The following is a 26,692-nucleotide window of genomic DNA, read 5'->3' on the forward strand; positions in this document are numbered from 1 at the left end:
TAGCGTTTTTTGCCTCTAGACAACATCCTTATTCTCTTATCATATAACCTCTCAAGAAAAAGGCAAAAAAAGCTGTTGCGTGGTATTAACAAAGTCCTGGATAAAAGTGGTACTCCTTTATTCTTTTCAATAGGAAGAGACAAAAGAGCTGAGAAGAGAACTAGAAACCTATAACCCTTCTTTTTTTGAAGAACTTGAGGATCTAAAATATAACTACAATGAAGAAGTAAAAAAAAATATCATCTTAGAAGAGAGATTGAAGCAGCTTTATGAAGAGTCTGGCATTCAGGATAGTCCAGGCAACATTTCTGTTGATTAGGCTTGTGTTCAGTATCCTCCTAATTGATACAAAAAATAAAATTGTCTGTGTTTATCTTAGAATTATACAAGTCTCTCAAAGTTATGTTAGTTTGCACACACCTAAGATTGCAGAATTGGATTATTCAACAGTTCATGGTCAGTATTTATATACAATAGTCAAAATAAAAGCAAGTTTTACCTCTCCCAGCTCCTGTGCAATAATATATTTTAATTCAGAACAGTTAATTTGGGTAGTAAGGTGTCAGGTGAAGTTGAAACCTTGGGCTTATCCTAAAAGTTAATAAATTTTTTTAAACTGTCAGCATACTAAGTATGCTAAGTCCCAGATCAGTAAGAGTATGTAATTTGCTCTTGTCTTGTGTGGCCATAATGTTTAACTCTGAACTCAGGGTCAGTGTGCCGGATGTCTGTTCTTACATGCCTGGTTATTTTTACCTCTATGTTACAAAATCCAAGAGCAAAGAACTGGAAATGAAGTTACAGTGTTTCAGCCAAACCACTGGTATTTTTGTACATAATTCATTTTTCATTTTGTTTATTTTATAGAGCTAGATGTGTACTTTTATAGCAGAGATGAAATAAAGCCAACTCAAATGATCATTCAGTCTCACTTTATTATTTGTATACCTTATCTTAGTATGCCCTTGACAAAGTTTCCTAGTTGAGATGCAGTTGTAAATGGGATTTAAGCCAAGTCATGTCTCTCTCTCCACTTACTAGGTTCTCCAAAATAAAACTCACTTATTTTCTATTATTTATTCTTTTTTCCCAAAATAGTGCAATCCCTGTAGGATATAGGTTAATTGGGTTTTTAAATAATAGCATAATGCTGCAGATGAACAGTTAAATGATACCAGGAAGTTTTCCCCATAAGAAACTGTTACAACTGTAAAAAAAATTGTCAAATTTTAGGACTAATTCTGGTCCCACGTGAAATATGTCCTTTTACTGTTAAGAAACTTGATGCTAAATCTCAAACCTACATATAATAGTGTACATATAATAATTACATCTGTAGAAGCGCAACCTATGTAACTTTTCCAGTTGACTGCATTCATTAGTAAAGCTTTTAAGACCAGCCAGTAGACAACACACTTCCTACACTAAATGCTAGCAGTTTCCAGGAGTGGGTTCAAAAGTTAAGGATTTTTCAGAAAATAAACATGCTGGAAGCTAGATCTCTGCTCTAGCTGGCAGATTTCTGTTATTTAAAATTAGTCATTTAGAATAAAATTAAAATGATACAGTACCTGGGCTGTTGCCTAAGCTAGAAGAGTATTCATGAAGAATTCTGTGGTACAGAAAAGTAAGAGGAATGCAGCACATACATTAACTTAAAACAATCGTTTCAAGCATCAAACTTGATATCTTTGAGTCTGTCAAATCTTTGTCCATCCAACTTTGAAAAATGGTGAAACAAACTCTTTGGTTCAAAGTCACAGTCATATTTCGTTCTATTAAAAGAAATTACAACAGGCTGAGAATTCAGGTATGTCTCTGCAAGTGGCCAAGGTAAACCAAGATGATGGCGATGGAGCTAAAAGAAAAAGAAAGACAAGATCAGTTCAGCCATTTTGATAAAGTAGCACAACAATTCCCAACTTGGGAGGTGTGTGGGTGCTTGTGGATTCTAGGATTCTCTGCATCAGAGCACTTAAAAACCATTAATCAGTTATCTCTGTAACATGAACAACAACAAAACACAAAAGGCAAACCAGAACCAAGCTGTCCTCCACAGTTTCAGAAATAATACAAACTGCTAAAAAATCACATTCTTATTAATAATGCTTGTTCTATTAGTCAACATTACAAGAACTTACTTTTTAAATACAAGAATTAAGTTTTAAAACTAATGATCCCTATACAGAGAGGCAAGAAAATATGTTCCCAATTATGTTATTAGAATGTTGGGAATTAAAAAATTCAACATGTTGTCATTGGTCATTGTAGTGATTCAGTGGCTTTACTAATTCTACTGTCATCTCATTTGTTGGAGAACATTTACTATTAAAGAATTTGGAAAAAAAGACAAAAAATTGATACAGTACTTCACGTTTTATGTATTATAGTGCTTTTGACCTGTCCATCCATATACGTACCTTGATTAAACACCCATCATGGCAGTGCCACACAATTCCTTCAACTTTACCCTCAGTGCAGCTTTCAAACCAAGACAGTATATCATTTTGCTTCAAAGCAGGTGGATTCTTTATTTCAAATGCTCCATGTGGTACTAGAAGATGTACAGGGTGCTTCTTGCTTCCTAATCCTGTGTTTAAGGAAACAAATACGTTCCTCCTAGTTAATGTGTTTCCTCACGTTTTTTACTGCAGGTATCTTAAAAGCATTCTGTAAAGGTAAACTTCTATTAGATACGACAAGATTGTCTCGTCTTTTACAGAACAGTTAGTTATATTTTTACGTACCAAAGGCAGCTGTCTCTCCTCACATTTTAGTTTATATTTATTAAAATCTCCTCCTCCTTTGTATAAAATAAACATGACACAGAGATTTATACAGTTGTCTGCTTTTTTCTTGTGGTCACCTCCTCAGTCACCATAAAGGTACCAGCTAAATCCTTCATGCTTCAGATCATGATTAATAGCATAAACACCTTAGTTCCTGAAAATCTGGCATATCGTCTCCTGAATACTTAAAAATGAGCTGTTAACAAATGCATTGCCTTTTCATGTTAACATAAACCTTAATTTAAGAATACAGCTATTAGAACTTTTTGTTGCAATTCTTGTACATATTGAGAAAATGCTTAAGACTGGGTAGGACTATTTTTCCTATCCATCCTTGCAAGTTATCCTAACAGCAAAGCACAGAAGTTTGAAGTCACTTGTGCTCATACCCAATTACTTTTTTTGTTATAAGGCTTTTAAAGGAAGAAGCCACAACCAAAATTTAGCCTAAATTACATTTCCTTAAAAAAAAATCCTATTTAATAATTTAAAAATTGCAACTTGTGACTAACTTTAGGGGTTCCAAAAAAATGGCTGAATAAAATTTTCTACTTCAACTCATCAAAACAGCAAGTGGAAAAAAAATGAAGGCACCAAGAAACAATCTTAAAAAATTTTATTAGTATTTTAATAGTAATATTTAAAACGGCTTTTCCAGTCAAAATATTTTTTTGAAAGACTAAAGCAATGCATTTTTATAGTAACTGAGGTTTAATAAGACACAACTAGTCCCATGACAACTCAGCTTTCTAAGGTGAGTATTTTTGGGTGAGAGTTCCTTCAGCCAGCCCTCTTCTCTCCTTTCTAAAAAGGTAGCTACTGGAAAACTTTTAAAAAAATACTTACACAAAAAAAATGCATTTATTTAGCTCAAAAATACCACGAAATTAAGAAAGTATTTAACTAAAAAAACAAAACCAGACCATATAAACTTACCATATGGATTTGCATTGATATTAGTCCCAATAAGCTCCAATGTTTGTTCTAAGATTTCTGATAATGGCACGGGACTGATTTCCAGAAGCCCCGGGTCAGCATGGTGTTTCAATACCAGCGCTATTCCAGCCTCATAATTTACAACAGATGAGTGCCAGCAGTACTGCTTACTGTGTTTCTCCACAGGCACCCAACCTATGAGAAAACACTGCATTTTACCAAAGTAAATAACTGAAGTTATTAAATGCATGCATTAGAAAAACCTACAGTTAAGTACAAACAGAAAGAGTAAAAAGAAAAACTGTTGTATCTCATAAGAATTCAAACGTGACAATTATGCCTTCAGCTGAAGGCCTGTAAGTTTGTACAGAAAACTGCAATTATTTCCATGTGTCAGAAGAACAAAGCCTTTCTTGACAGTGAATGAATGACATTCCAATTTTTTTTTTTTCCTGAATACGTTAATTACTATTTTTAACTCTGGAACTAATTCTGATTCACTTCAGAAATTCACACACACCTTTCCCCAGTTTTACCTGTGCTGCATCATAGGTACCTGGCATATGTCCATTTTCATCAGGCAAAGGATTGCCATTAGAGAACTCTATGTCCTTTGCTGGAATCCAGGTATCTGGAACAGGCTTGAAATCCTCTTCAATATTCCAAACAAATTCTAGACATATAAATGCAACACTGAGTTTTTGGCAAACTGTTAACCAACTTTGCTTTAGTTGTCTTTCAATGCAATCATCAAAATACCATTGATCTAAACCTTGTTTTACAGACAGTAGTCCCAGTTACTTTGTACAAACACCAGCATTTGTCACACTTGAGTGGTCTACAATTAACATAGTTTAAAGATGCATTTAGGCTTTAAGAAGTTTAAAGGTTCAAAATTTAAGATTAAAAAAATAGCTACCTAGTCCAGTTTAAAGCTCTTCAATGTAAAGAGTGATGTTAAAAAAACTGGAGCAGGATCAGATATTTCCCATGTTAGCTTGGTCATTTTTCCAACTGGATAACTTGCATTGTCAAAAAGAAGGAAAGAAATCTTCACCAACCTTTGCAATCTTCCAATGAATACAAGAATCGTTTAAACCTTTTTTCACCTTGTTTGGTGGGTTTTCGATCCAACCTGGCCCATAGGTAGGGCTGTCCTAGGAGTTTCCAGAGATAAAAGCATCATTTTACTGAGGTAACCATACCCAGCACAGTACTAAAATCAACTACATAACAGGCAAGATAGGAATTCTCATTTGCCACTAGAGAAATTTTATAAGCAAAGCCACCCACAATTTAAATTCAAATTACACTATATGAATTTCCGAATCTATTTTAGATTCTATAGACAGTCTTGCCTAGTGTAATACATTCCTTACAATTTCAGGTGAAGGCATGAACCCCAGTGAGTCAATGAACCACAGTCTTCTCATTTCCTCCCAACCTCTGTACTTCTATTGATCTTCCCCAAGGAAATTAGACACTCTATTATACATGACCCAATTTGCAAGGAAGACTTACTAATAGGAAGTTTAAAAACTGGAATAGTTCCTAGATGTTCATATTCACTTAAATCACACCTCATGTATTTCAGAGAGTAAATTCTAGAAGAACTTTAGAAACACCTTCTAAGTTTATGGTAACTATTACTTTGTGGTCAGGATGTTTAATGACACTTGAATTCACAGCAGCTGTAAATAAATCATACAATAAAAGTGAAAACTAAGTAAAACAAGACTTCTAGTCAGCGTGAGAAATCTGCAAATGGATCTTCCTTATTACCTTTATACGTAGTTACATAACAGCAGGTTCCATCCACTTTTTCAGTAGGAACTGCATTGTGTACATCTGCCTCTAATGCCTTTCCAGTTATAGTGTCAGTTGCCAAAACTTTAAATGGCTGAAAGGAAGACAAGTGGCTATGTTACTGCCTTGCTCTCATGTAGATTCTCGCTCCTTACAGCTGGCCTCTATAAATCCAGCTTGTTAAGTATTACACTTATTATAGAGCTGATTTCTAATACTATTGCAATTCACCCTTGTTTCTTCAAAACTTCCACATTTTCCGGATCCAATACCCTGTTAGGTTTTTCTGTGCAAAGAATCACCAGTGTAGGGATGTACTCTTACATGACCATTATTGAGATGGTTTAACTCTGAATTGAACAATTATGTTACTGTTCTTTTGGCAACCATTTCAACTGTTTCATCCAGAAGCCAATCACCAATGGGGGAAGATCACCCAGAGCTGAATTCAAGCTCACTACGCAGCTGCTACTAAAATCAGGGAACACAAGCTGGAGGTCTGCAGCCAGACAGATGACTGCCGCCCCAGTCTGTCCACATCTCACAGCCTCAAATGAATTCTTCTGTCATAAGCCTAATATTCCAAAAAGAAAACAACCACAAAGAAAAAAAAAAAAAAACAAACCCAAACCCAAAAGGGATACAAGCTCATTTTTCTTCGTACGAGGCTCACAGGTGGGAATGGCAGCATGGTTTTACGCAGGCTCCCCGTGCGGTCATGCTGGAGTGGCCTTCACTTAGAAAAAGCAAACACAGCATCAGGGTGAACACCTGTATGCACTTGCCAGGAAATGCGTGGGGCTGAGCTGACACAGCACTCAGACGGCCCTTCTTCCCTGAATTTCAGGGGGAGAATCCTATGCAAACCTCTCCCGTGAGTTTCCCTTAAATCTGCAGCCACACTTCTCGCCACTCGGCTGTTGCCGGGGGCTCTGACACGATCCGCGCTGTTGTAACCCGCGGCCCAGCGATTTCCCCTGGGCTCGGGCACGGGCCCAGCCCCACCTGCCTGCCCCCAATCCGCCAGTCCCGGTGCCGCCCCGGCCACCTGTCGCTCCCGCTTGGCCGAGGGCTCGTCCTTCACCTCGGTGACGAACAAACACGGCACCTTGCGCTGCACCGCGCCCCGCCGCCTCATGGCTCCGGCCGCCCGCGCCCGCCGCCGCGCCTGCGCCTGCGCCTGCCCGCCCGCGCTGCGCCATGGGAAATGGAGTCCGCCGCTGCCGGGGGCGCTGCTGCTGCTGCTGCTGCGCGGGGCGGGGCGGGGCCGCCATCAGGCCCAGCGGCGCGGTGGCTCCTCTCGGCCCGGCCCGAGCGGGGCCCGGCGGCAGCTGCGCTTTCCCCAGCGCCGGCGCATCGAGAGTAGACTCCTATAGACTCCTGGGTCTATGGGTCCTGCCGGGAACCTCCTCCAGCGCCGGCTTCTCATGGGGTCACAGGCTACTTTGGGTGCATCCACCTGCTCTGGCGTGGGGCCCTCCGCAGGCTGCAGGTGCATCTCTGCCCGTCGGATCTTCGTGGGCTGCAGGGGCACAGCTGCCTCACCATGGCCTTCACCATGGGGTGCAGGAGACAGTCTCTGCCCCGGCGTCTGGAACACCTTCTCCTCCTCCTTCTTCCCTGACCTTGGTGTCCGAGGGTTCTTTCTCTCACACATATTCTCACTTCTCCCTCTGGCTGTTGTTGCCCAGCGGGCTGTGGTATCATTGTGGTATCAAAGATTTGTTTTTAAGACCACAGTTCCATCAGCAAGAAGTTGGATTTTACTTAAGCTTCACTAAATGAGTTTGTTCCATTTCACATTAAAAAGCACCAGAATGGGTGACTCTTTGAAACAATCTGATATTCTATATTTTACTTGGATGCAATAGAGAGAAAGGAAGATGTTCAGCCTGGGCAGGTTATGCAGCAGCATCATGCTGATGTCCCAAGCTGGAGGAGCAGTTGGCAACTGTTAAAATGTAACATTCCATCCTGGCTAACAACTGCTCTCAGTTCAGTTCAACAGTTCAACCACATGGAGAAGGTACCACATGTTTCATTCAACAATTTTTTGTTTTAGCTACACTATCCACTGAGTTTTGTTTCATCTGAAGGTCTGGTATTTGGAAGAAAACTGCTTTCAGGATAAGATTATGATTTGCCTGACTGCTGATAGCTTTAATTCAAAGAAGTACTTACATTCCACCTGGTAAAAATCCAGGGATGGTTTTAGGGCTCTTGGTTATTCCATCCATTTTTAAGGGCTAGGGAGTTAGGTGTTAATGCCTGGGAGATGGGCTTTGTGTCTCAGGGGGTGGCCCAAGCATACTGACTACAATCCAAAAGTTTTTGGAGATGCTGCTCCTAGATGTAGCTGTTAATGTCTGGAACTGAGAGAAATTTGCTTCCAAATATTCCAATATTTTCCAGTCTGGCCTTGTTTTCATTTAAGAAATTACTCAAAAACTTATTCAGAAATAACCCCCACCCTGGCATTTACAGTTCTCAGGTGGGAACTGAATCACATCCAGGATATAAACCTGAGTTTACACACTGAGGGTAAAGCTCATGAGCACTTGCCTCTTTGGAATTACAAGTTTATCGTATGTTTGAGGAAGATACCCCAAGTTTTAAGGATAAGTGAATTGCATCATCAGAGATGATGCTAAAAACTGCGAACTCTGATAAGACAGAGATGCAGAACAATAATTTTATATATGTCTAAGAGAACTGACTCGTTGTGGAAGTACTATCTCTGCAGTATTGTGCAGGCTTTTTAGCTGGTGGCACATTGATCAATAGAGAAAGAGCAGCGGTATGAGTACATATATGAGTAAAGAAACAAAAACAAATCCATGTAGACAGTCTATTATTCCCATTAGGTTTTTGTTTGTCATCTTTAAAAACAGCTGACAGGTGGTGTGAGCAGTGTAATAGCAGCTGTCTCAACATCAAGTCCCAATTTTTTTCAGTTTTTGTTGGGAATCTTTCTGGGTTTTCTTACAGTTTTCTGGTGTTTCTTACCCCATGTTTTCTCATAGATCTACGTCCTTTAATAGTAAGGCAATACTAATGCAAGATTTGCACTTGTACAGCACATTTTGGAGGTTGATCTGATTTTCCCATTGTACAGAAAAGGAAGCTCAGCCACGTCGGTTAAATGACTTAGGAGATTTTTTTTTTCCTTTCCCATCAGCTCATGAACAGTCTGCAGTAAACTAAGTAGACTGTCTTACCCCTATTCTAATCTAGAAACAATTTTACATCACCAAACACCATTGACCTTACTCGATAACTTTAGAGCTGTCTAGAGCTTATGATAAACTTCAAGATAATTTGAGATGCTGTAAACTATAAGAATGTGGTCCCACAAAGTCTTGGTCATATGTTTACAGCAGTGTGAACTGTCATATATTCAATCCTATGTTCACACAGCATGTACTAATCCATTTATTCCATTTTGATTGTTGTATTTCCAACACTTGAAAACTGTTTTCTCCTGCAGCAAAACTACAGCAAGTTCTCCTGTTTCTGGGAGACAGAGCCCGTAGGCTGTAGGAGGATAAGCTGTGACTTCTTTCACAGAAAACCCCGTAATATAAATGGACTTTATTTGCCACCTAGTAACAGTGAGTAAAAATATTTTCTCAACAATTTGTTCATTAGAGTAATGAAATAGACAAAAATGCCCTTCCAGTGCTTATGTAACATATAGTAAGGTCAGGAAATGCACCATGGTGAATCAATGAGGTATGATGTGCTATCCCAGTAAGTTCAAGGGCAAGAAAGGAATTTGAATAAGATTGCCACACAAATTGTTTTAGCTGTCATATTATGAAATGTCACACCTATTAGTGATATAAAAGATGAAGTCACATTTAGGTTGCTGAGATCCATAGAATAAAAATCTTGCTTAACTTGAATTTTTAATAGATTTAATCTCTCTAGTAGTTCAAATGGTTAGTATGCAGGTAATAATTTAAGAGAAATCAAAAGTAGTATGTGTGGTGGGAGGAGGAGGTTGGTAGGGACACCAGTATCTGTTGATAGAGCACAACATATATGGATGAGATGCCCCTTGGAGAGATAACATCAGATTACAGTGCTGTTTGTGCAGATATATTTCTAGTTCATTGTTTTGAATAAAAATTTCGGGCTTGAACATTGGTTGCATTTTACTGAAGTACAGTAATAGTGTGTAAGGCAGCACTCTTATTTTGGAAAACCCCACCACTACAAGTTGGATCTTTTTTCTCATCCATTTCTAAGAGGAGCTCTTGACTGCCAGGCATCCTGGTAGACGGTTGGAACCCAGAACAGGATAAGGGTCCAGGGCAAAGAAGCAAGACAGATGTCAGAAGCAGGAGTGAAGAGAGCAAGTCATCATGAAACCTGGTGTTCCTGAAGTTGCCCCAGAAAAATGTAGCCTCTCATACCTGGGCATGTGGAGCCTAACTAAGCTCACAGGATCAAGGCAGGACCTCAAGTGCTCCATACTGCCTTTGGCATAGCTCCCACATACACAGACAGCACAGGCATGCTTTTGGCTGTGGTGCAAGTCAGAGGCTGTACCCAAGAGACACTGTGGGCAAGGGTATCCTGTGTAAGAGCAATGTCTGGCAATCACAACTAGAAAACAGACCAAACCCTTTCACTTTTTCCTGCGATATGGACAAATTCAAAGTCTCTGTGCTCCACAATAGCACTGCAAATACTAAACCTGCAATTTTTTCTAATACTTAAAATCTTGTTAAACTAATTTAAGTTTGATTTGGCTTATTCTACCTGGAGCTAAAAGTAGCCTGTTCTGAACAGTGAAAAAGGCTCTATCACGTTAGAGTGTTATATCTTACACATCTCTTACATGAGATGCAACAAATCTGATCTGCAATCATGTTATGAGAAAGGGTTTAACATGATATACATGCTGCTCATAGGCAAGCAAGAGTTGTACAAGAATAAAAACAACTGGAATAATAGAAAAATGCCCACACTTTCTTTTAGACTGGAAAATATATCAAACTTCAATATTTTTAGTATTAGTTATTAATTCACAGAATACTATGGTTGCAAATCAGTCAGCTTGAATAATACAGATAGACTCACTATTTTTCATCATTTTTCTTTTCAGTCCATTGCATTTCCTGGCTCTTGGAATATGTTATCTCAGTATTAAAGTCATTTTGCTGAAAATATTATGTGTGGAGATAGGTTCCTTAGGAAAATAATATATTTTCTAATTTCTTTTCTGATTAAGTGTATGATATTTTCATGAACTTCATATTCTTTCACAAATCTACATTTTGTACCTAGTTAAGGCAGTTGAGATTTAGTTTGATATACAAAAAGTCTTCAAATTTAAAATGAGCAATCCTGTGCTTAGCATTGCTAAATTCTTCAAAATGGATGCTGTAGCAAGTGATACAGCATGTTTGCAGCTTTTTAAAATAGGGCAGTGATGAAAATGTTCTCTTTTCAAATTCTGTATTCAGCAGTGCCTGTGTCCATTCAGAGGAGCTGGTACCTGTGTTTCTCATACTTTCTGGAGTTGGGAGGTGCTCTCTCACCAACCTCTGCACAAGATAATGCCTAATCCTGATAATGGTTTCAGAAGTATGCCTGCTGGTGTAAACCTGGATGTGATACTTTAGTTTCCTCCTAACAAAGTAAATCTAATGCTGTCTGCAGATGTCCCATTGAAACAGGATGTCCAAGGAGGCATTCTGCATCCAGCCCATCGTCAAGACTCACTCAGAAATCAAGAGAATGTTTTAGTGCCAATTCACCCTCCACTGATTATAAACCTCAGTGATGAAGAGGACGATGAAGAGGATGATGAAGACAACTGTAAACACTTTTTTATTTTATAAGCAAGTTGAATGGGTTTGCCAGCTCTTGCAATGTACTTCACAACTGATCTGTTATAATAACCATTGCATTTTTAGAAAAGAGTTGTTGACAAGTTTTTTGAAATAGTTTTCAGTTAATCTTTAAAATCTTGGAACTGGTAGTCACCAGATGTGAGCAAGGCAGTTATTTTCTAACTCCTGTAATCTAATTCAGATGGCCATCAAGAACTCTTCAAAATTGTGGGATGAAATTACAAGTTTAGGAGGTACTTTTCTTCTGGGGAAACACATTTTTGAACAAGGACTGTATGCACTTGTCAGTGAAGGTGAAGTCACAACTTTTTTACAAAAGATAGTTGTGTGACTTTAACTTAAGTAATTTTTTCAGCTGATTTACCAAACTCTGTAGGCAGTCATTTTTTAGAGAAAGTTATTCTTAAATCTAGTGAAGAGAATGATGCAAAACTCTCCATCAGTTGAATTGAATGTTTTTATATTTTTATATAGATATATAGATATATATATATATATACACACATCTATGTTAATACAGTTAAACCATTGATTGTATCTCACTTAGAGATAAGAGATTCATAGGGATGGAAAAAAATTACACATTCCTGGAGAGTGAAAAGGGAGAGAATGATCTACTTTTAGGCATGCACTCAACCAATTACTGTGCTGCCCCAAGCCACTTTTCACTTTCCCCCTGCCCACCAGGCTGGCTGGTAGAGCAGCCTGTTAGTGCTTCCTAACTTGGTTTCAGTCTGAGTATGCCACTTAAACAATAAAGAAAGTAGGGCTTTGCTAATCTCCATAGCCTTAACCGAGAGAGATCCAGAGCACTAACTTCACCAGCTCTGCCAGAAGATAGTAACTTTGGGCAGAGGTTTTGTGACAAGCACTCCCTGGTGACATGTTGAATCTGATCTCCTCGTGGGTATAAATGATGGATTATTTTGAAAATGAATATTGGAGGTGTTTTTGAATCCTTTTGAATCAACCAACATTTGCTTCTTAAAATGTGTTTTAACTGCAATTCCATTGCACTTTAAAATACCTAATATTAAGTAATCATTTTTCAGTCCAGAAGCCCAGGTTGCAGTCAGAAACAAAAATAACCAATGACAGAAATGAAAGTCATTATCATATTTGATCATTAAGAATTATTGAAGGTCTTTGTATAGTTATCTTGTAATCTTTTACAAATATTTCCTACAGATGTTTCTAACTGGATGCCTAAGACTGTTACAGATATTGAAGAGGAAAGAGCAATAAGGGATATATGCTATAAATCTGGTAAATATGAAATTAGTCACTCTTTCCTTAAAAGCAGTGCTTCCAATACAGTAAACTCTAGGGTTGGGTTTTTTTTTTCCTCCTGGGGCATGTGTAGGAGAGTATTATGGGATTCAGAACCCTTACAAACACCAATCAACAAAAACCATGTCTTCACCATGGCAAGAGGAATTATTACCCTTGGAAGCTACTGAACAAAACTTGCAGAAAGGCAAGTATTTTGATTTCTTTGGACTGTATTTACCACTTCTAAAATTGCTGTAACAGGGAGAACCTATTACATAGTTTGCACTTCCTCTTCACTTTTTAAATGTAGTGAAAATAAAGTATTACAAGAAAACATATTTGAATTTATCAGCATATTACAAAAACACTGCATTCTTTTTTGCCATATATTTAGTCACACTTTTGGTGACAACGTGCATCAAATGTGGACAGAAAAGCTGGAAATGGGCTATTAACAGTGTGTACTTTCCTGACATACACAACATAGGTATTTCATATAATTTCATGATAAAGATTTATGTAGTCTAATTTTAACCATCCTAAGGTTAGGAATGTAGTTTAAATTTCTCATCTAGGCTCTTTAAGGTATGTGGAAAGAGACAGGAACTCCAATGATCCCCTATTTATTGAATCATCAGACAATGCCAAAGGGTGAGATGAGCCACTTTTCCAGAGGTGCTCCATGATCTCTGCTGGCTGTCTTGGGTGTCTTGATGTCAAAATGTAGTGATACATCAGACTTTTCTATAACTAAATTTAGATTAAGTAAATACCTCCTCAAAAAGAGTTCAATTTTGTTTTGGATTCTGGACTATCCAACATAATTAGGGTCAAAGGAATACAAATTTATAAATATTTACCCCAGTTCTTATGATTCTTAATTCATTATTCTCTTCTAATTTCTAAATTTGAAATGTTTGTTATTAAAATAGTTTTGATAAACTATTTCTAACATATACATAGATATATTAATCTATAGATGAGGGAATCAGTGACAAATGTATGAACATACCTTTTAAGAAGTGTCTTTATTTATCATTAGATACATTAAGAGAAAAGGATAGATATGTTTCCCCAAAACAGTTTTTCAATTGAGTTCTCTGAGGCTTCAGGTACTATGATGATATGCATCCTGAAAATGCCATAAATTCAGATAGGATTCATAAATATAATTCATGGATAGTGAGAAGCTCGTGAATAAGCAGGTAATTTATAGCTGGGTCTTTACTTTGAAGCTATCATCTTCTTTAGTCTATGAATTATGATATTTTCTTATAGAATATGAAAGTTAGACATCAGTTACTCTAGACAGGATCCAAATAACTAATAAAATAGAAAGAAGGTTATGAAATGAGAGGTTAAGAGAAATTGCACTAAACTAATTAATGGCTCATAGGGGTGGGAGGAAGAGAATGTCAGGGCCATTACCTGTGCTTACACACAGCTAAACGTTCTTTCTTTTGCCTTTCCAGGTGACGGTAACACAATTCCTACAAGATTTACTAATACAAGAAAAGAAAAAGAGAGTACAGAAAGGAGATTAACGATAGAGAGTACTCCCAGAACAGATCATAAATCCTTTGACAATGGAGGTAATATACTGTAGCATCAGCTTCTCATTGCTGAACGTCATGTGGTAAATAAAATAACTGAATATGCATGCATTAAACTTCACTATTTTGCTTTTGAGTTATTATATGTTATGTTTTAGACACTCTTTCTCATGCTGAACTATTAATTGCAGCAATCAAACTCATTGTTTATGATTATATCTTATGCTTATTTTAGGATTGTACTGAAAATATCCTTTATGCAGATTACAGTTGATTTTGGGAAAGAAAGGGATTTGTGGAGTTATGAAAAAGCAAGTGTAGAGATGCAGACAAGTTGGTTAGAGCCTGGTGCTAGCAATGCCGAGGTCGTGGGTTTGATCCCTGTATGGACCATTCATTTTAGAGCTGGACTTGATGATCCTTGTGAGTCCCTTCCAACTCAGAATATTCTGTGACTGTGATTCTGTGACTCAAGTTAAAATGCTTTCAAAACCTGTTACTTTTGTGAGACTATCCATAGTTAAGATGAATAAGCTTTGTATTTTTCAGTTATGCTATAGAAATATAACGACACTGCAATCCTGCAGCTTGTGTAACAGGATCTGATCCCTCTGCATAAACTTGCTTGACCTTAATGAAGACACAGTGTTTTGACCAATTGAGTTCAGTATTGAATCATGTCATTAAAGTTGAAGAATGCTCCATTCTCCTTGAATTTACTTAATACTTAGTTGTATTCAATCCTTTTTTCTTCATAAATATTTATGAATGATAAAAATAGTATTAATTGTAGTATTCTCTTTTCCCCCTTAGTTTGTCAATGCAAAATAGTGCAGTACCATGCAAGGGCTGCTTGCTCTAGCTTGGAGCAAACTGGTGTGGGTCTTCTAGCTCCAGAACTGTATTGCACAGTGGAAATGTATCTTACATTCTACATCTTTTCCTGTGACCTTTATGTACAAAAGTATCTTTCTTTTTAGATATTCTTTATGTCTGTATAAACAGTTACCACAATTCAATAATTAAGTCTCTGTTCACAGTAATATGTATTCAAAGCTTTTAACAGACTATTTAACAACTCTTTTTAACAGACTATTTTCTCTAATTTTTGTGGGCCTTGTTGAGTCAGCTATTTGGTTTCATTGTCTTCATTGTATTTTTTCACCCATTTCAGCTAAAAAGATGTCATATAAAAAGCAGGCTGTTTGCATTGCTCACCTTTCTCAGGGTGCTCTTGAGTATAGATAACTTTGTGAGACTCCTTTCCTACAGGAAGTGGTGGTTCTGTGATGCAGAGGAACATATTTGTTGATAGGAACAGATTTGAGGCACAACCTTGGGAAAAAGAACGAATTACATCAAAGTATGCCAATGTGAAAGGTACTTCATTATTATTTGTTTCCAGATTTTTAGATTAGATTACTTTTGTTCCTCTGCAAGTGTGGTGAACATTATGTATTTTGTTTAAAACCAATCTGAAGTGAAATTTCCATTCACAGCGTGATTTCTTTCACTGCAAGATGACAGCAGTTGTTATATGTTGTGATTTAATTCTGCTTCTTTCTGCCAGTTTACATCCTCTGATAGATTCAATGTGGGCTTTAGTAACTCCCTGAGTTACTAAAGTCTTTGATGCCTACATGTCAGATCATGTTGAGTGCTGTGTACTTTCTGCTTCCGCCAAGTAAAACAGATTTGATTGTAGGTGGTATCTCACAGAACATAGGACTTAATAAAACCAGTAAAAAAAACAGTTAAGGAAAGAACATAACACTTGGGATAAAGTGTGTTTATTAAAAACTAGTCACATACAGCAAATTAAAATACCTACACTGAAGTACCTTGATGATAAGTTTCATCCTTTTCACAAGAGAATTCTAGAGTATATTTGTCAATGTAGAAAATGTTATTTTAAGTAGATTGCCAGTTATTTCTTTGCAGTTTTAGAGTAAAAAGGAAAGAAAGGACATTTTTTTGTCTTTAGCCCATAAACTGAAGCAGAAGTAGAGAATTTCTGCCACACTTTGGCTGGAAATGAGAGGAGCCAAAAATGCTTATTTACGTTAGCAGGAGAAAAGGAAGAATGAAGCCACATCTTCCTGAAGATAGCAGGGGCCAGTAGAAGAGCACCGTGGTTACTTCACAATGCAACTTTCCCTGTGAAGTTCTGTTTGTAGTTTGAAGGGGGTTTACCTGTGCAACCAGTGCTGTTGCAAATTTATCTTCATCATTTGTAGTATTTTGTTATGCTCATGCACTGCCCATGTCCAGGATGTATCCAGATGCTACAGGCAGAAGTCATTCACAGTTCAGCCAGGCATCCTTTGGAGTGCATAGATTGGTCTCCATAGGCTCAACCATGGGTGTTCCAGAGGTCGACCCCTATGCAGTGTAGAGAAAGGATGATCTGATTTTTGCATTTAGAGTTAATTTTTTAGTTGGCTTTCAAGATATCTTCTGCTGGAGGAAATACAGACATTTTTGCTTTCCTTCTGAGGAATGACGCTTTTGGAATAATTAACATGTGAAACCATGTTGCACCCAAAGGGGCCTATATATAAAGTAGGAGATTATGTTTTCAAAACACCACAACATTTTTGGATATGAACATTTTTTGTTCTTTCAAAAAAAGTGAATATGTATTATTTTAAACCCTCAGAAACAAACCACATTGAACTGGTAAAGAGCCACCACTGTAAGGAAGTTAAGAAAAATAAAAGGATTTCTGAGGAACGAAGAAATTCAGCTAATGCACTAACCGGCAAAGGTATTTTCAAAAAATCTTATTCATTTCTATTTACTAAACTGTGAGATGATTTAGCACTATCTAGTAAATTTCTGTTCTTAGTGTCAAATACGGACAGCCCATACGTGGATTGGACTATTTACAAAGAACGTTTTTAAAACCTTGTTGTCCAGCATCCAGTTGCCTGCACTATGTGAAATTTTGAATAATAGCACAACCTTTTTGGTTGTATTTTCACTTTTAGGAATGTACACTTTGGACCCCAAAGTAAAACCAAGTTACCAACAAAAGGTAAATAAGTATGATGAGACTGCTTCTACCAGTCCGTATGGGAGAGAAACTGGAAGATACACTCATTTAAATTCTCCAGAACCTCGACGATCAGCATATGTAGTCTACCGGACTGTCACTCAAAAACCGAAATTCAATGGACCTACTGGTGGGTTCCTACTTACACAGAATTCTTAAAATGCCTGTCTATATTGTGCTGGATTCAACTGGCTCCCTGCAGGTGAATAATAAGTTATTTATGCCTAAATACAGGCATGGGTAAATTTGATCAAGCATAGTTTTCACAATTAGATTTCAGCTGTATCCATAGACAGAAACATAAAATTTTATAAAGCTTTACAATTTTTCAGACAGAATATTCATGAACAATAGTTGAGCCGTCTTTACCGCAGGAATTCATGGTTGCAATGAAGTGCTGATGTGCACAAATATAATGATCCCCACTTTTTACAGCATATCTTATGTGACTTATTATTTTCAAATATTTAATAAACCTTGAAAACTCCACCTTTAAGCTCTTATTTCATTCTAACTACTTATAGTAGAAATATTTTTTGCAGTAGAATTTCAGTTGTGTCTCAAGAAATGTTTCTTGTTCAACCTCATTTTTCCTAGTAGGTTATGAACTAGGAAAATTCATAACCTTTTTGCAGGATATATTTCCATAATTGGGGTTTCACTGGAGTTTTCATTGTTATGGATTTGTATTTATTTTTGTTATTTAGAATTGGTTTTTGTCTTGAATAAACAAGGGTTTGGGTCTTATTCACACTTCTGTTATCAATTTAAATGCAGTGTAAACCTTTGTGTTTAACATTAGTATTATTTTTTTCAAATTAATTATGTTGGACAGAGGACTGAATCTATTCTTTCTGCTGTTCATAAAGGATGAAGTGTTCCTTCATCTTACTCTACTGTCCTCTTGATGGTACATGCTATGTCATTAATTTGACAAGAAACCTACAGGTGGGATTCTGAGTCTTGCATCTTTCTGACAATCTGCTTCAGATTTATTGCATCTTTTGCTTTATTTTTATCTTGCTAATATATATAGCCTCACCCAATCTAGTACCTCATTTGGAGTTTATTTGAATTTTCACTTTTGTGTCCATGGTTTCTCTGCATAATTGTTTTTTTTTCATTTGTCACTTTGTCAACAGATTTAGTGGTAAATAATTTAAATAATCAGAAGTGTTAAGAAAGTGATTTTTATCTTGCCAGTTTCAGTCATCTCTCTTAAGATGGGTTGATCCTGCATTTTGAGGCGCCTCCCTGTCTTAGTTTCTAATAACAGGGACCTATTCCAGGCATAGTAATGCCTACTTTAAAGCGAATAAAGGTAAGTGAAACAAATTCCAATGTCAGTGCTTTGTCATGAGGACAAAGAGTTGTGTCTTTTTTCTTTTTCCTTTGAACTTTTGCTTTCATTAAATGTGAACAAGCTGGTATAGAGATTATAGAGAGAATATTCTTTATGGAAGAATACATTTTATTAAATTTCCAGGTTAAAAAAGGGTAGGTCATTTTTGAAAAAAAGGGAATCAGCATTTTTGTTGTAAGAACAATCATTAACATTTTTGCTGCCTTTCTTTCCAGCAGTACCTGAGTCTTATGGTCAGAAAGGCTCCAAACAAAAGAATCAGCCTGACACCAATAGGAGATTTTGGACACCAACAGAAAACTATGGTAATATTTACACATTGTGTATAAGCTGAAAATTTTAGGATTATTATGAAATTAATTATCTGAATTAATTGCATTAAGATGGAATTAAAAGAAGAATATTAATAATATTAATTTTAAATCAAACTTTTTAGAAAATGGTTTGTGATGAATCAGCATATTCTGAGGCACAATCAACTGTCTAGGACAAAAACACGATATAGCCTTGTATACAGGGCTTTCACAAGCAGGGATAAAACAGAAGCTATTGATGCCTTTGGAAAGGTCTTCAGCCCAGGAGCATTCCCTTTGTTAAAAACAAGGATGTCCATAGCAGAATCTCCTCGTTCGGAAGTCCCCACGACCCTCACAGAAATGCTGCAGTATTACAAATTTTGTCTAAAGTTCTAGAGGGAGTCTGCCTGTAATACTAGCTTGTGTTTCAGAGGTGATGTCTAACTCATCTGATGCATTCATTGAAACTTCAGCCAGTGTAATATTTAATTCACATATCAGACTAAGGGAGTGTTTCCTGAAATTGTGGCTGAAATTAAGAAACAATGTGTATGTTTTTCCTACAGGCAAATATACTTCAGGATCTTCTAATTCACCAACTTGGAGGAAAAGAAATCCACGAGCAAAATCGTTCTCTAAATTTAAAACAACCACTCAGGTAACTGATAGAAATGGTTACAATTCAGCCTTTTTAGGAAAATTGGCATGTCTCTGCCCACCTAAAAAATGTAAAAGTGCTTATAAAACTTTCTCAGTCAAAACCTGCAAGATTCTGATTAATGCTGAGTAGCTGAAAGAGCAGTTATTAGTTTTATTTGTTTGCAGACATGTACCTTTGCCTGCATAACTAACCTGTGACTTCTAATTTTTTTACAATAATACTTATATGAAAGCAATATGTGTACCTGCCTTTAAAGTAAGGTGCTACAAAAGGCAGGTTTTGGTTTCTAGCACCAGACAAACACAGTAGAGATCATATGAGTTTGATCTATTTGTTTCTCTGCTGTATTGTTCATGAAGCTTCAGAAAAGACTGGACAATAACTAGCCAAGGTCTGAATTCATGAAAAGACTCAGGCTACAAAACATTTGCAAGATACTCTAAAGACCATTCATGCATTTTACAGCTGTCTTGAAAGCTGAGATTAGAACCTCTATCTCATGTTTCATGTTGAAATTTTACTTCTTAAAATGTTTCTGAAAGTTCATGTAGTTTTACTCTAAGAAATTATGCACAGAATTTTGTATCTATTTTGACAGCAGAGTAAAGAAGACACGGAAGTGAATAGAAAAGGAGAAAAAGAAACATCTAAAGGGAAATAAGAAAATTATCAACTGGAATATCCAAAGACAAAGAAACTGCACATTCCAAAAAGAAGGTGCGGGAAGGACATACACTACAGTGTTTCAAAACTGATTAAAACTTCTTAAAAGTATGCTCTGCGTGGTCACATATAAAGATCTATATTCACTAAATTTAATCTACTATAAAAATTTGGCAGTTGAAGTTATTTTTACAGACTACGGCTCTACACCACAAGACTGATAGTAATAGTACATAGAGAAAAAAATCCCTAAGTAGAGTCTTCCCCTATTTTATTTGACAGATGTTTAAGGCATAATTCCTAATACGAATAAATACTATTAGTTATACTTAGCAGTTTCAGAGGACTTTTAATGTAAACAGCAATAGTGTAATGCATTCTAGAATGTAGTTTTCTGTACAAAAGCCAGATTCCTAGATGGTTTAGCTGTTTTGCCAGATGTTTGGGGACTCAGTCTGAATTTGATCTTGAGATTTTGCAATTTTAGCAGAGCAGCAGAACTGTGTTATGAACTAAATGAACTTCACAAGGAAATTCTCACAATTAGCTGAGATATGTATTTACATGCATTTTAAACTAAAATATGAAGAGTTGTATAATGACTGAGAGGAAGACTGATAAGAAGGATACTTCAATATTATGTTCTGGGGAAAAAAACCTCATACTGAAGTGTTACATATACATGACTTCATATCTTTGTCTCAGATGTTTTTTCAGTTGTTTTGCATTTACCTGACCTTTGGTCATTCTTACAACATAATCAGCTTTTGAAGAGAGGCCTTCAAACTTATTTCTGTAACATTAGGATCCAATAATTATCTTGGTGACACCTGTAACTGTGAGCATTTTTCCACCTTGGAGCCTTTTTTTCTGTGACTGCTTATAACATGAGGCTGGATCAGATACATTCCAGGATACTTCTACCTGAAATTACTCTATTATTCTATGAGAAACATAGTCATACATTTCTCTGCCCTACTTTGTTGACATGATTTCAATAGTGCTGTAATTTTTATTTTCTTTTGAAATTTAATTTTTAATCATTCAAGTTAGAAAATGATGTACTGATTATAGACATTTGCAATTATGTATCACTTTTCTTAACCAAGAGAAGAATAGAGAAACCTAGAGGATCTGGTTTAGCTAAGTGAAAATGTACAAAACTAGAAGCATCATTTTAAAATCAAAGACTAGCTGTGTTGGAAATATTCCCCCAGCTCTAATTAGACATTGGTGTTTCAAATTCTAGCACATGATGCCTTGCAGCAACATTTCACGTGTTGCCTGCCTGAAGCAATTTAAAATCTCAGTTCAGAAGGCTGTTGTATCAAGTTATTTTTAAATATCTTGATAAAGGCTTTTAATTCACTTTTTTTTCCCATAAAAGAAATATAAATTTTACATATGCTATTTGTCCAATGTCTCCACAATTTAGAGTATTAAATTTAATAAGACCGTAAATGGGCATGGGCAAATGCTGTTACTCTGGTCTGATTCTAGCATTCCGTTATGTGTAAGTGCAGGCTGTTCTGTGCTGTATGTGCTGCCTGCTGGTTTGTGCCACACAGATCCCTTACCACAGGAGAAAATCAGCCAGCTCCTTGGAATAGTGGCAGCTCCTGCTTGGTACAGGTGATTACACTCCCTGCCTGGCCTCACCTTTATTTACAGTGCAGCAAGTTCTCAGGTGGACATCCTTTCTGTTTGACAGTAGAAATGAGGAATATAGTTGGCTTCTTTGGGAAAATCTTGCAAGAGTTCCAGTGACCAAAATGGGGTAGCGTTCCCGTGGATGGAATCTGCAGGGTGTGCTGGGCTGTGGTCAAAGGCCCATTCAGCTTGGGGCTCCCAGCATCTGAAGGGTCGTATGATTATCATACTATCTTCCTCTTCCTTTTACTGTGGTGTCAAAAAATCAGTCTTAAGAGGTCCTTTATAGAATCTGAGCACTTTTTGACAGGGATCATGAAGAACAAGGCACCTCCTGATACAATTTAACCCACCTCCCCACCCTGAAGAAGCAACCCAACAAACCAAAGCCAAAAGAAAATAATTTTCTAGCATCTTAAGATGAGAATATCCCAGCAGATCATTGGGCTAAGTGTCAGGCTCAGCTCAAGGGAAAGACAAGGAAAGCAGGGGGAAAAGGACGTGGCCATGAGAGTAATACTGGGCTGATCCTCAAATGTTGTGGAATCACAGCTTCAATACATTATCTCTTTTCCCTGGAGCTTCTTGTAGAGAAATTACAAATACTGTTCTTTTAGTCATCACTTACTCAACCCAGGAATTCACAGATACCAAAAACATACCTCAACATTGCACATTAATATATGACTCAACAAGATATTTACAGTTCCTGTAAGGTGTTAACTGCTCTTGACAGAAATCAGAGGAACATAAAGGGATCAAGTGCTTTATGTGATCAAATCCTTAATTAAGATTTCTGTTTCACAGCTTCAGGCACTAAGATTCTTAAAAGAATAAAAATACCTGTTTGTTTTCCAGATCACAGACAATTTCCCTGTTACACTTTTTTATCTTGCCTAGTTGTGTCTCTCATTAAAGCCCCAGAGAGGGACCCAAGGAAACTGAGAATATGCAGCCTTCATGCAGTAAGGCCCTAAAGATTGATTGCATTTCTGTACTTTCACATAACCACTGCATGACAGACCCCCCCACTGATTTACACTTACAGTAGTTGAAAATAAGCCCTGAGATAATGAGCTAAAGATAAGAGGCAGAAGGCCACTGAAGCAGAGTTGAACTTGCCCTGGAATTAAGTATGCATGGCCATAATCTGCTGCTGATTTGGAAGGCCCAGGGGAAATAAGTGATATGTTGCTTTCACCCTATACATGTTAAAATATGCTAATGTTTTTCCAGATGGTACTTCTAAAAGCACATCAGACATCTCATCTAGGTGAATCATATTCCTTAGTAAACAATAACAGTGCTACCACCTGTATTTTGACAAAAGTTTGCAAAGCTTCCAGTCTGAGATCCTGCGTTCTTTAACAAACCTATATGGCTAAATTAAAACCATTAACTCCCAGCATCTCAGCAGAACTGATATTTTAAATAAGCTGTTTATTAATTAAGGTAGGAAATTCCATCTCAAGTTAGCATCTGAACAAGAAAAACATTGGTTGTTGTAAAATAAAAATGCAGCAGAATGTCCCTGGGAATTGTAGACATTGTTTAAAAAAAGAAAGATTTTGACAATTTTCCCCTAATAAAGATATTTTTTCTGATAAAAGCTTCCTTGTACAGCAATACATTTTGAAAATATATAAATTTATTTAAAACCCCGAAACCGAGTCTGTCAATTATTTAACTGCCTGTTGCCACCAGGGGGCGGTGCAGTCCCAGGAATGGGTTTGAACAACGCCCAGCAGGACCCTTCCCTCGCGCGCGCTTCATTCCCGCTCTCCGGAGCGAAAGCCTCTCCACGGTGTTCCGCAAAGGCTTTGCGTTCAGGCGAAAGGCCACAAGAGTCTTGTTATGGCCAGCTCGGGGGAGAAGTACAATGACCTATAGTCAAAATTTCTAAATAGCAATTTTTTTTTCTCATGAAACAGTGTGGTGATATAACCCTACTTCTCTCTCATTCTACACGCTTTCCAGAAGGCATTTTCTATTATCTCCTGTTCTGGACACTTCTCACCACAACTTCTTATCAGGGGAACTGAGAAGTCTTTGAAAAGAGATGTTCCCAGACTGAGAGTCTCCTTTAATCTTCCCAGTCTGGAAACATTTTAGATGCTTTTAAATGTCTTTGCTTTTAATATTCTGGGGTTTTTTACAGGTGGTAATAATGATAGAAACATGCTATTGTGGTATGTAATGTACCTGAGAGTAGAACTACTAAAATCCTGCTCCCTCTTTCTTTTTTTTTTTTCCTAAGGAAAAGGCTATTGGTAAGACTAAATATTAAATTGACAGGGCCATCTGAGAAGGTAAGGTGAACATCCAAGACTCCTTAGTTGGTTTAAGAACATACACAAAAAGACACATTTGGGGGTTTTCTGGCACATTTTGCTTGCCCTGGGTAAAAGTAATGTCTTCAAAGATTGGTATCCTTGTTGTTGCTGTTCATCCATGATCGTAGAATCATGAAGGTTGTAAAAGACCACCAAGATCATTGAGTCCAAGTTTTATTAATGAATTTCTGATCTAAGGATAGAATGTGCTTCTTACTTCTTCACAACTCATTCTGCGCCCCAGGATGATCTTCAGGGCAGCTTTTGAAGATTATAGTGCCTCACTCTGCACCAAGCACAACATTACCTAACATGACCCACAGTAATCCTTATGACTTCCACACAATTACTGATATTCTTAAATTCAAGTGTATTTTGATTGATCACAACAGAGTGGCTTCCAAGCTTTTCACTGCAATATGCGTTGCAGCCTGCCAAATTGATATTGCTCTTGGAGATGGATGAGGACGTGAAATGCTTCAAGACTAACTTTGGAAGCAAAATTTGCAAACTGGACAAATATAGTAGAGAATTGTAGGAGGAAAAATAAATTATGGAAATGCAACAATCAGTTGAAAGTTATATAAAGCATTGTTTGCACCAGCTCTTTCAGTTGTCCGGTGCCAATCAAAACCTTTGTTCTGTTTGGCATTGGGAGCACCTGATGATGAAGGAAGAGGGAAGTCTTAAATAGTTTGTGCTCATAAGTACCAGACCATTAACATTCAGAAATTAAATACTTGTTTTGAGGGATTATTATTTTTATTCCATTATGTTTACATTTGTAGGTCTTTCTCATAGGCCAAAACACATGTCAGCAAGAATAGTGCCAGTACAGTTTGGATGAATGGACTGCTGAACTGCACACTGATACTGCCAGCTGTCAAGAGAAGTCTTGGGTCTGTTAAAAAATAAAACTGAATTGTGTGGAGCTGTATTTTTGTGTGCAATATAAGGAATTGAAAAATATTATACTCAAAATATTTTGTAAATTACTTAAAACTGGATCCTTGGGAGAGGGAATTATTTAACATTTTGTGAAATGACAATGATATATTTCATCGTGAAAATGCCACATGACAGTGGCACTGAGGTTCCTGGTACACTAACAGTAAAATATGTTTCAAGTCTGGAACCTGGCAGATGTTTAGCATTTCTTAACTTCAGGCCACAGATACCTGCTGTTTGATTTAAGGCACTAGAAAAACTACCAGCATGGCTTGAACTGAAGTTGCTGTAGAATAAATAGCCACAATAGATGAACTCTTTTGATTTACTATTGTTTTATTTGCCCTAGAGTGCACTGCACTATTTTAAAGTGACACACCTCCGGGCTTCACAGCAGACTCTCCTCCCTTATTCTATCATGAGTGATCCAACATTTGGTTTGCTGGAAAAAGCTGTTTTAAAGCCATTATCTTAAAGTCCCTAGGATGGTACATACTATCTCTATTTAAAAGCCAAGGAATAGCAGTACCTAAGATTTATTTTAATAGACTATCAACCACTTTTATTAGATTACATAGTGGAAATAGGTTTTTGCTTACCAGATGATATCATTCTTCTCTGAAGAATTTGAGGTGTGTCTCTCAACAGAACTGGTCTTGAGAAAACCCTCTCTTTCCTATGTAAACTTCCGGCAGGTGGTAGCAAAGAGCTAATATCCTGAAAATATTTCTTCCTGATGGTGTGTGTATATATATATATATATATGTATGCATGTATTTTTTTAAAGTGTATGCAGGAGCCACTGAAATTTGTTGATAGAGATAGATTTAAACTATCTTGGAAGGGAGAAAGAGAAAGCCATTCTTTCCAGGTATGAGCAATGAGATGGTGTGTCAGAACTTGAGGAAACATCTTGTAGTGGGATGCCTCAATCTGCTTCAGGAGGTGTTGGCTACAATGTAGCACACCTGATATGTTTATACAATAATGCAGGTGGCATGAAGAAAAAAAACAGGATGAGCTCAAAGCTTTGGCCCAGTCCCAGAGATTTGATATCATTGGCATAATTGAAACCTGGTGGGATAAGTCCTGTGACTGAAGAGCCCTGTTGGATGGTTAAAGGCTCTTCAGGAGGGATAGGCAGGGCAGAAGAGGTGTGGGGTGGCCTTGTATGTAATAGAAGGGATAGAATCTATGGAGCTCACAGTTGGCAGTGGCACAATTAAGAGACTCTGGGTAAGGATCAAGGGACAAACAAATAATACAGATGTCACTGTGGGAGTCTGCCTAAAACTAGCCCCATGACTTTGTCATTGTTCAACCGAGATGCTTTTCAGGAGTAACTGTTCAGAATGGTGGCCCAGTGCTTGCACACTTTGGTTCCCCTTGGATTATGGTCTAAGGTCTCTGTGTCTCATTTCCTTTATGAAGAGGAGCATGCTAAATTAAAAATGAAGGCTATTGTGTGATCAACTCATACTAGTGAAATCCTGAACAATTCAA

General features: G+C 37.2%; 3 protein-coding genes across 11 annotated transcripts in view; 2 read left to right on the forward strand and 1 right to left on the reverse strand.

Annotated features, from left to right (window-relative positions):
• Window positions 1-921, forward strand: part of CEP290 (centrosomal protein 290) — a 49,464-nt gene extending 48,543 nt beyond the window's left edge. For all 4 annotated transcript variants that reach the window (XM_042017599.1, XM_042017601.1, XM_042017600.1 and 1 more), the window contains one exon: window positions 134-921. In XM_042017599.1, the coding sequence (XP_041873533.1) occupies window positions 134-319 (186 nt within the window). In that variant the 3' untranslated portion in view covers window positions 320-921. The remainder of the gene's footprint in view (window positions 1-133) is intronic.
• On the reverse strand, window positions 916-6,719 carry CUNH12orf29 (chromosome unknown C12orf29 homolog). 6 transcript variants are annotated; one of them, XM_042017611.1, is made up of 8 exons: window positions 6,537-6,625; window positions 5,508-5,625; window positions 5,247-5,416; window positions 4,787-4,882; window positions 4,246-4,398; window positions 3,726-3,920; window positions 2,421-2,590; window positions 916-1,858 (listed from the first exon to the last, which is right to left on the reverse strand). In XM_042017611.1, exons 3-8 carry the CDS (start codon window positions 5,308-5,310, stop codon window positions 1,670-1,672), a joined length of 867 nt encoding a protein of 288 aa, XP_041873545.1. In that variant the 5' UTR covers window positions 5,311-5,416; window positions 5,508-5,625; window positions 6,537-6,625; the 3' UTR covers window positions 916-1,669. The 6 variants fall into 6 exon arrangements, with proteins under 6 accessions (XP_041873545.1, XP_041873543.1, XP_041873542.1 ...); XM_042017609.1 differs by lacking the exon at window positions 5,247-5,416 and having other exon boundaries at window positions 4,282-4,398; window positions 6,580-6,719; XM_042017608.1 differs by lacking the exon at window positions 5,247-5,416 and having other exon boundaries at window positions 6,580-6,709.
• Window positions 6,720-7,548: 829 nt separating this feature from the next.
• On the forward strand, window positions 7,549-20,693 carry CUNH12orf50 (chromosome unknown C12orf50 homolog). Its single transcript, XM_042017563.1, has 12 exons — window positions 7,549-7,557; window positions 9,019-9,142; window positions 11,202-11,360; window positions 12,584-12,661; window positions 12,759-12,872; window positions 14,140-14,259; window positions 15,493-15,600; window positions 16,880-16,987; window positions 17,211-17,405; window positions 18,854-18,943; window positions 19,501-19,592; window positions 20,194-20,693. Exons 1-12 carry the CDS (start codon window positions 7,549-7,551, stop codon window positions 20,254-20,256), a joined length of 1,260 nt encoding a protein of 419 aa, XP_041873497.1. The 3' UTR covers window positions 20,257-20,693.
• Window positions 20,694-26,692: the final 5,999 nt, after the last annotated feature.

Source organism: Corvus kubaryi, unplaced genomic scaffold (assembly GCF_017639235.1).
Source record: "Corvus kubaryi isolate FWS band 111438036 unplaced genomic scaffold, C.kubaryi_AGA036_p1.0 137, whole genome shotgun sequence".
Classification (NCBI taxonomy): Eukaryota; Metazoa; Chordata; class Aves; order Passeriformes; family Corvidae; genus Corvus; species Corvus kubaryi.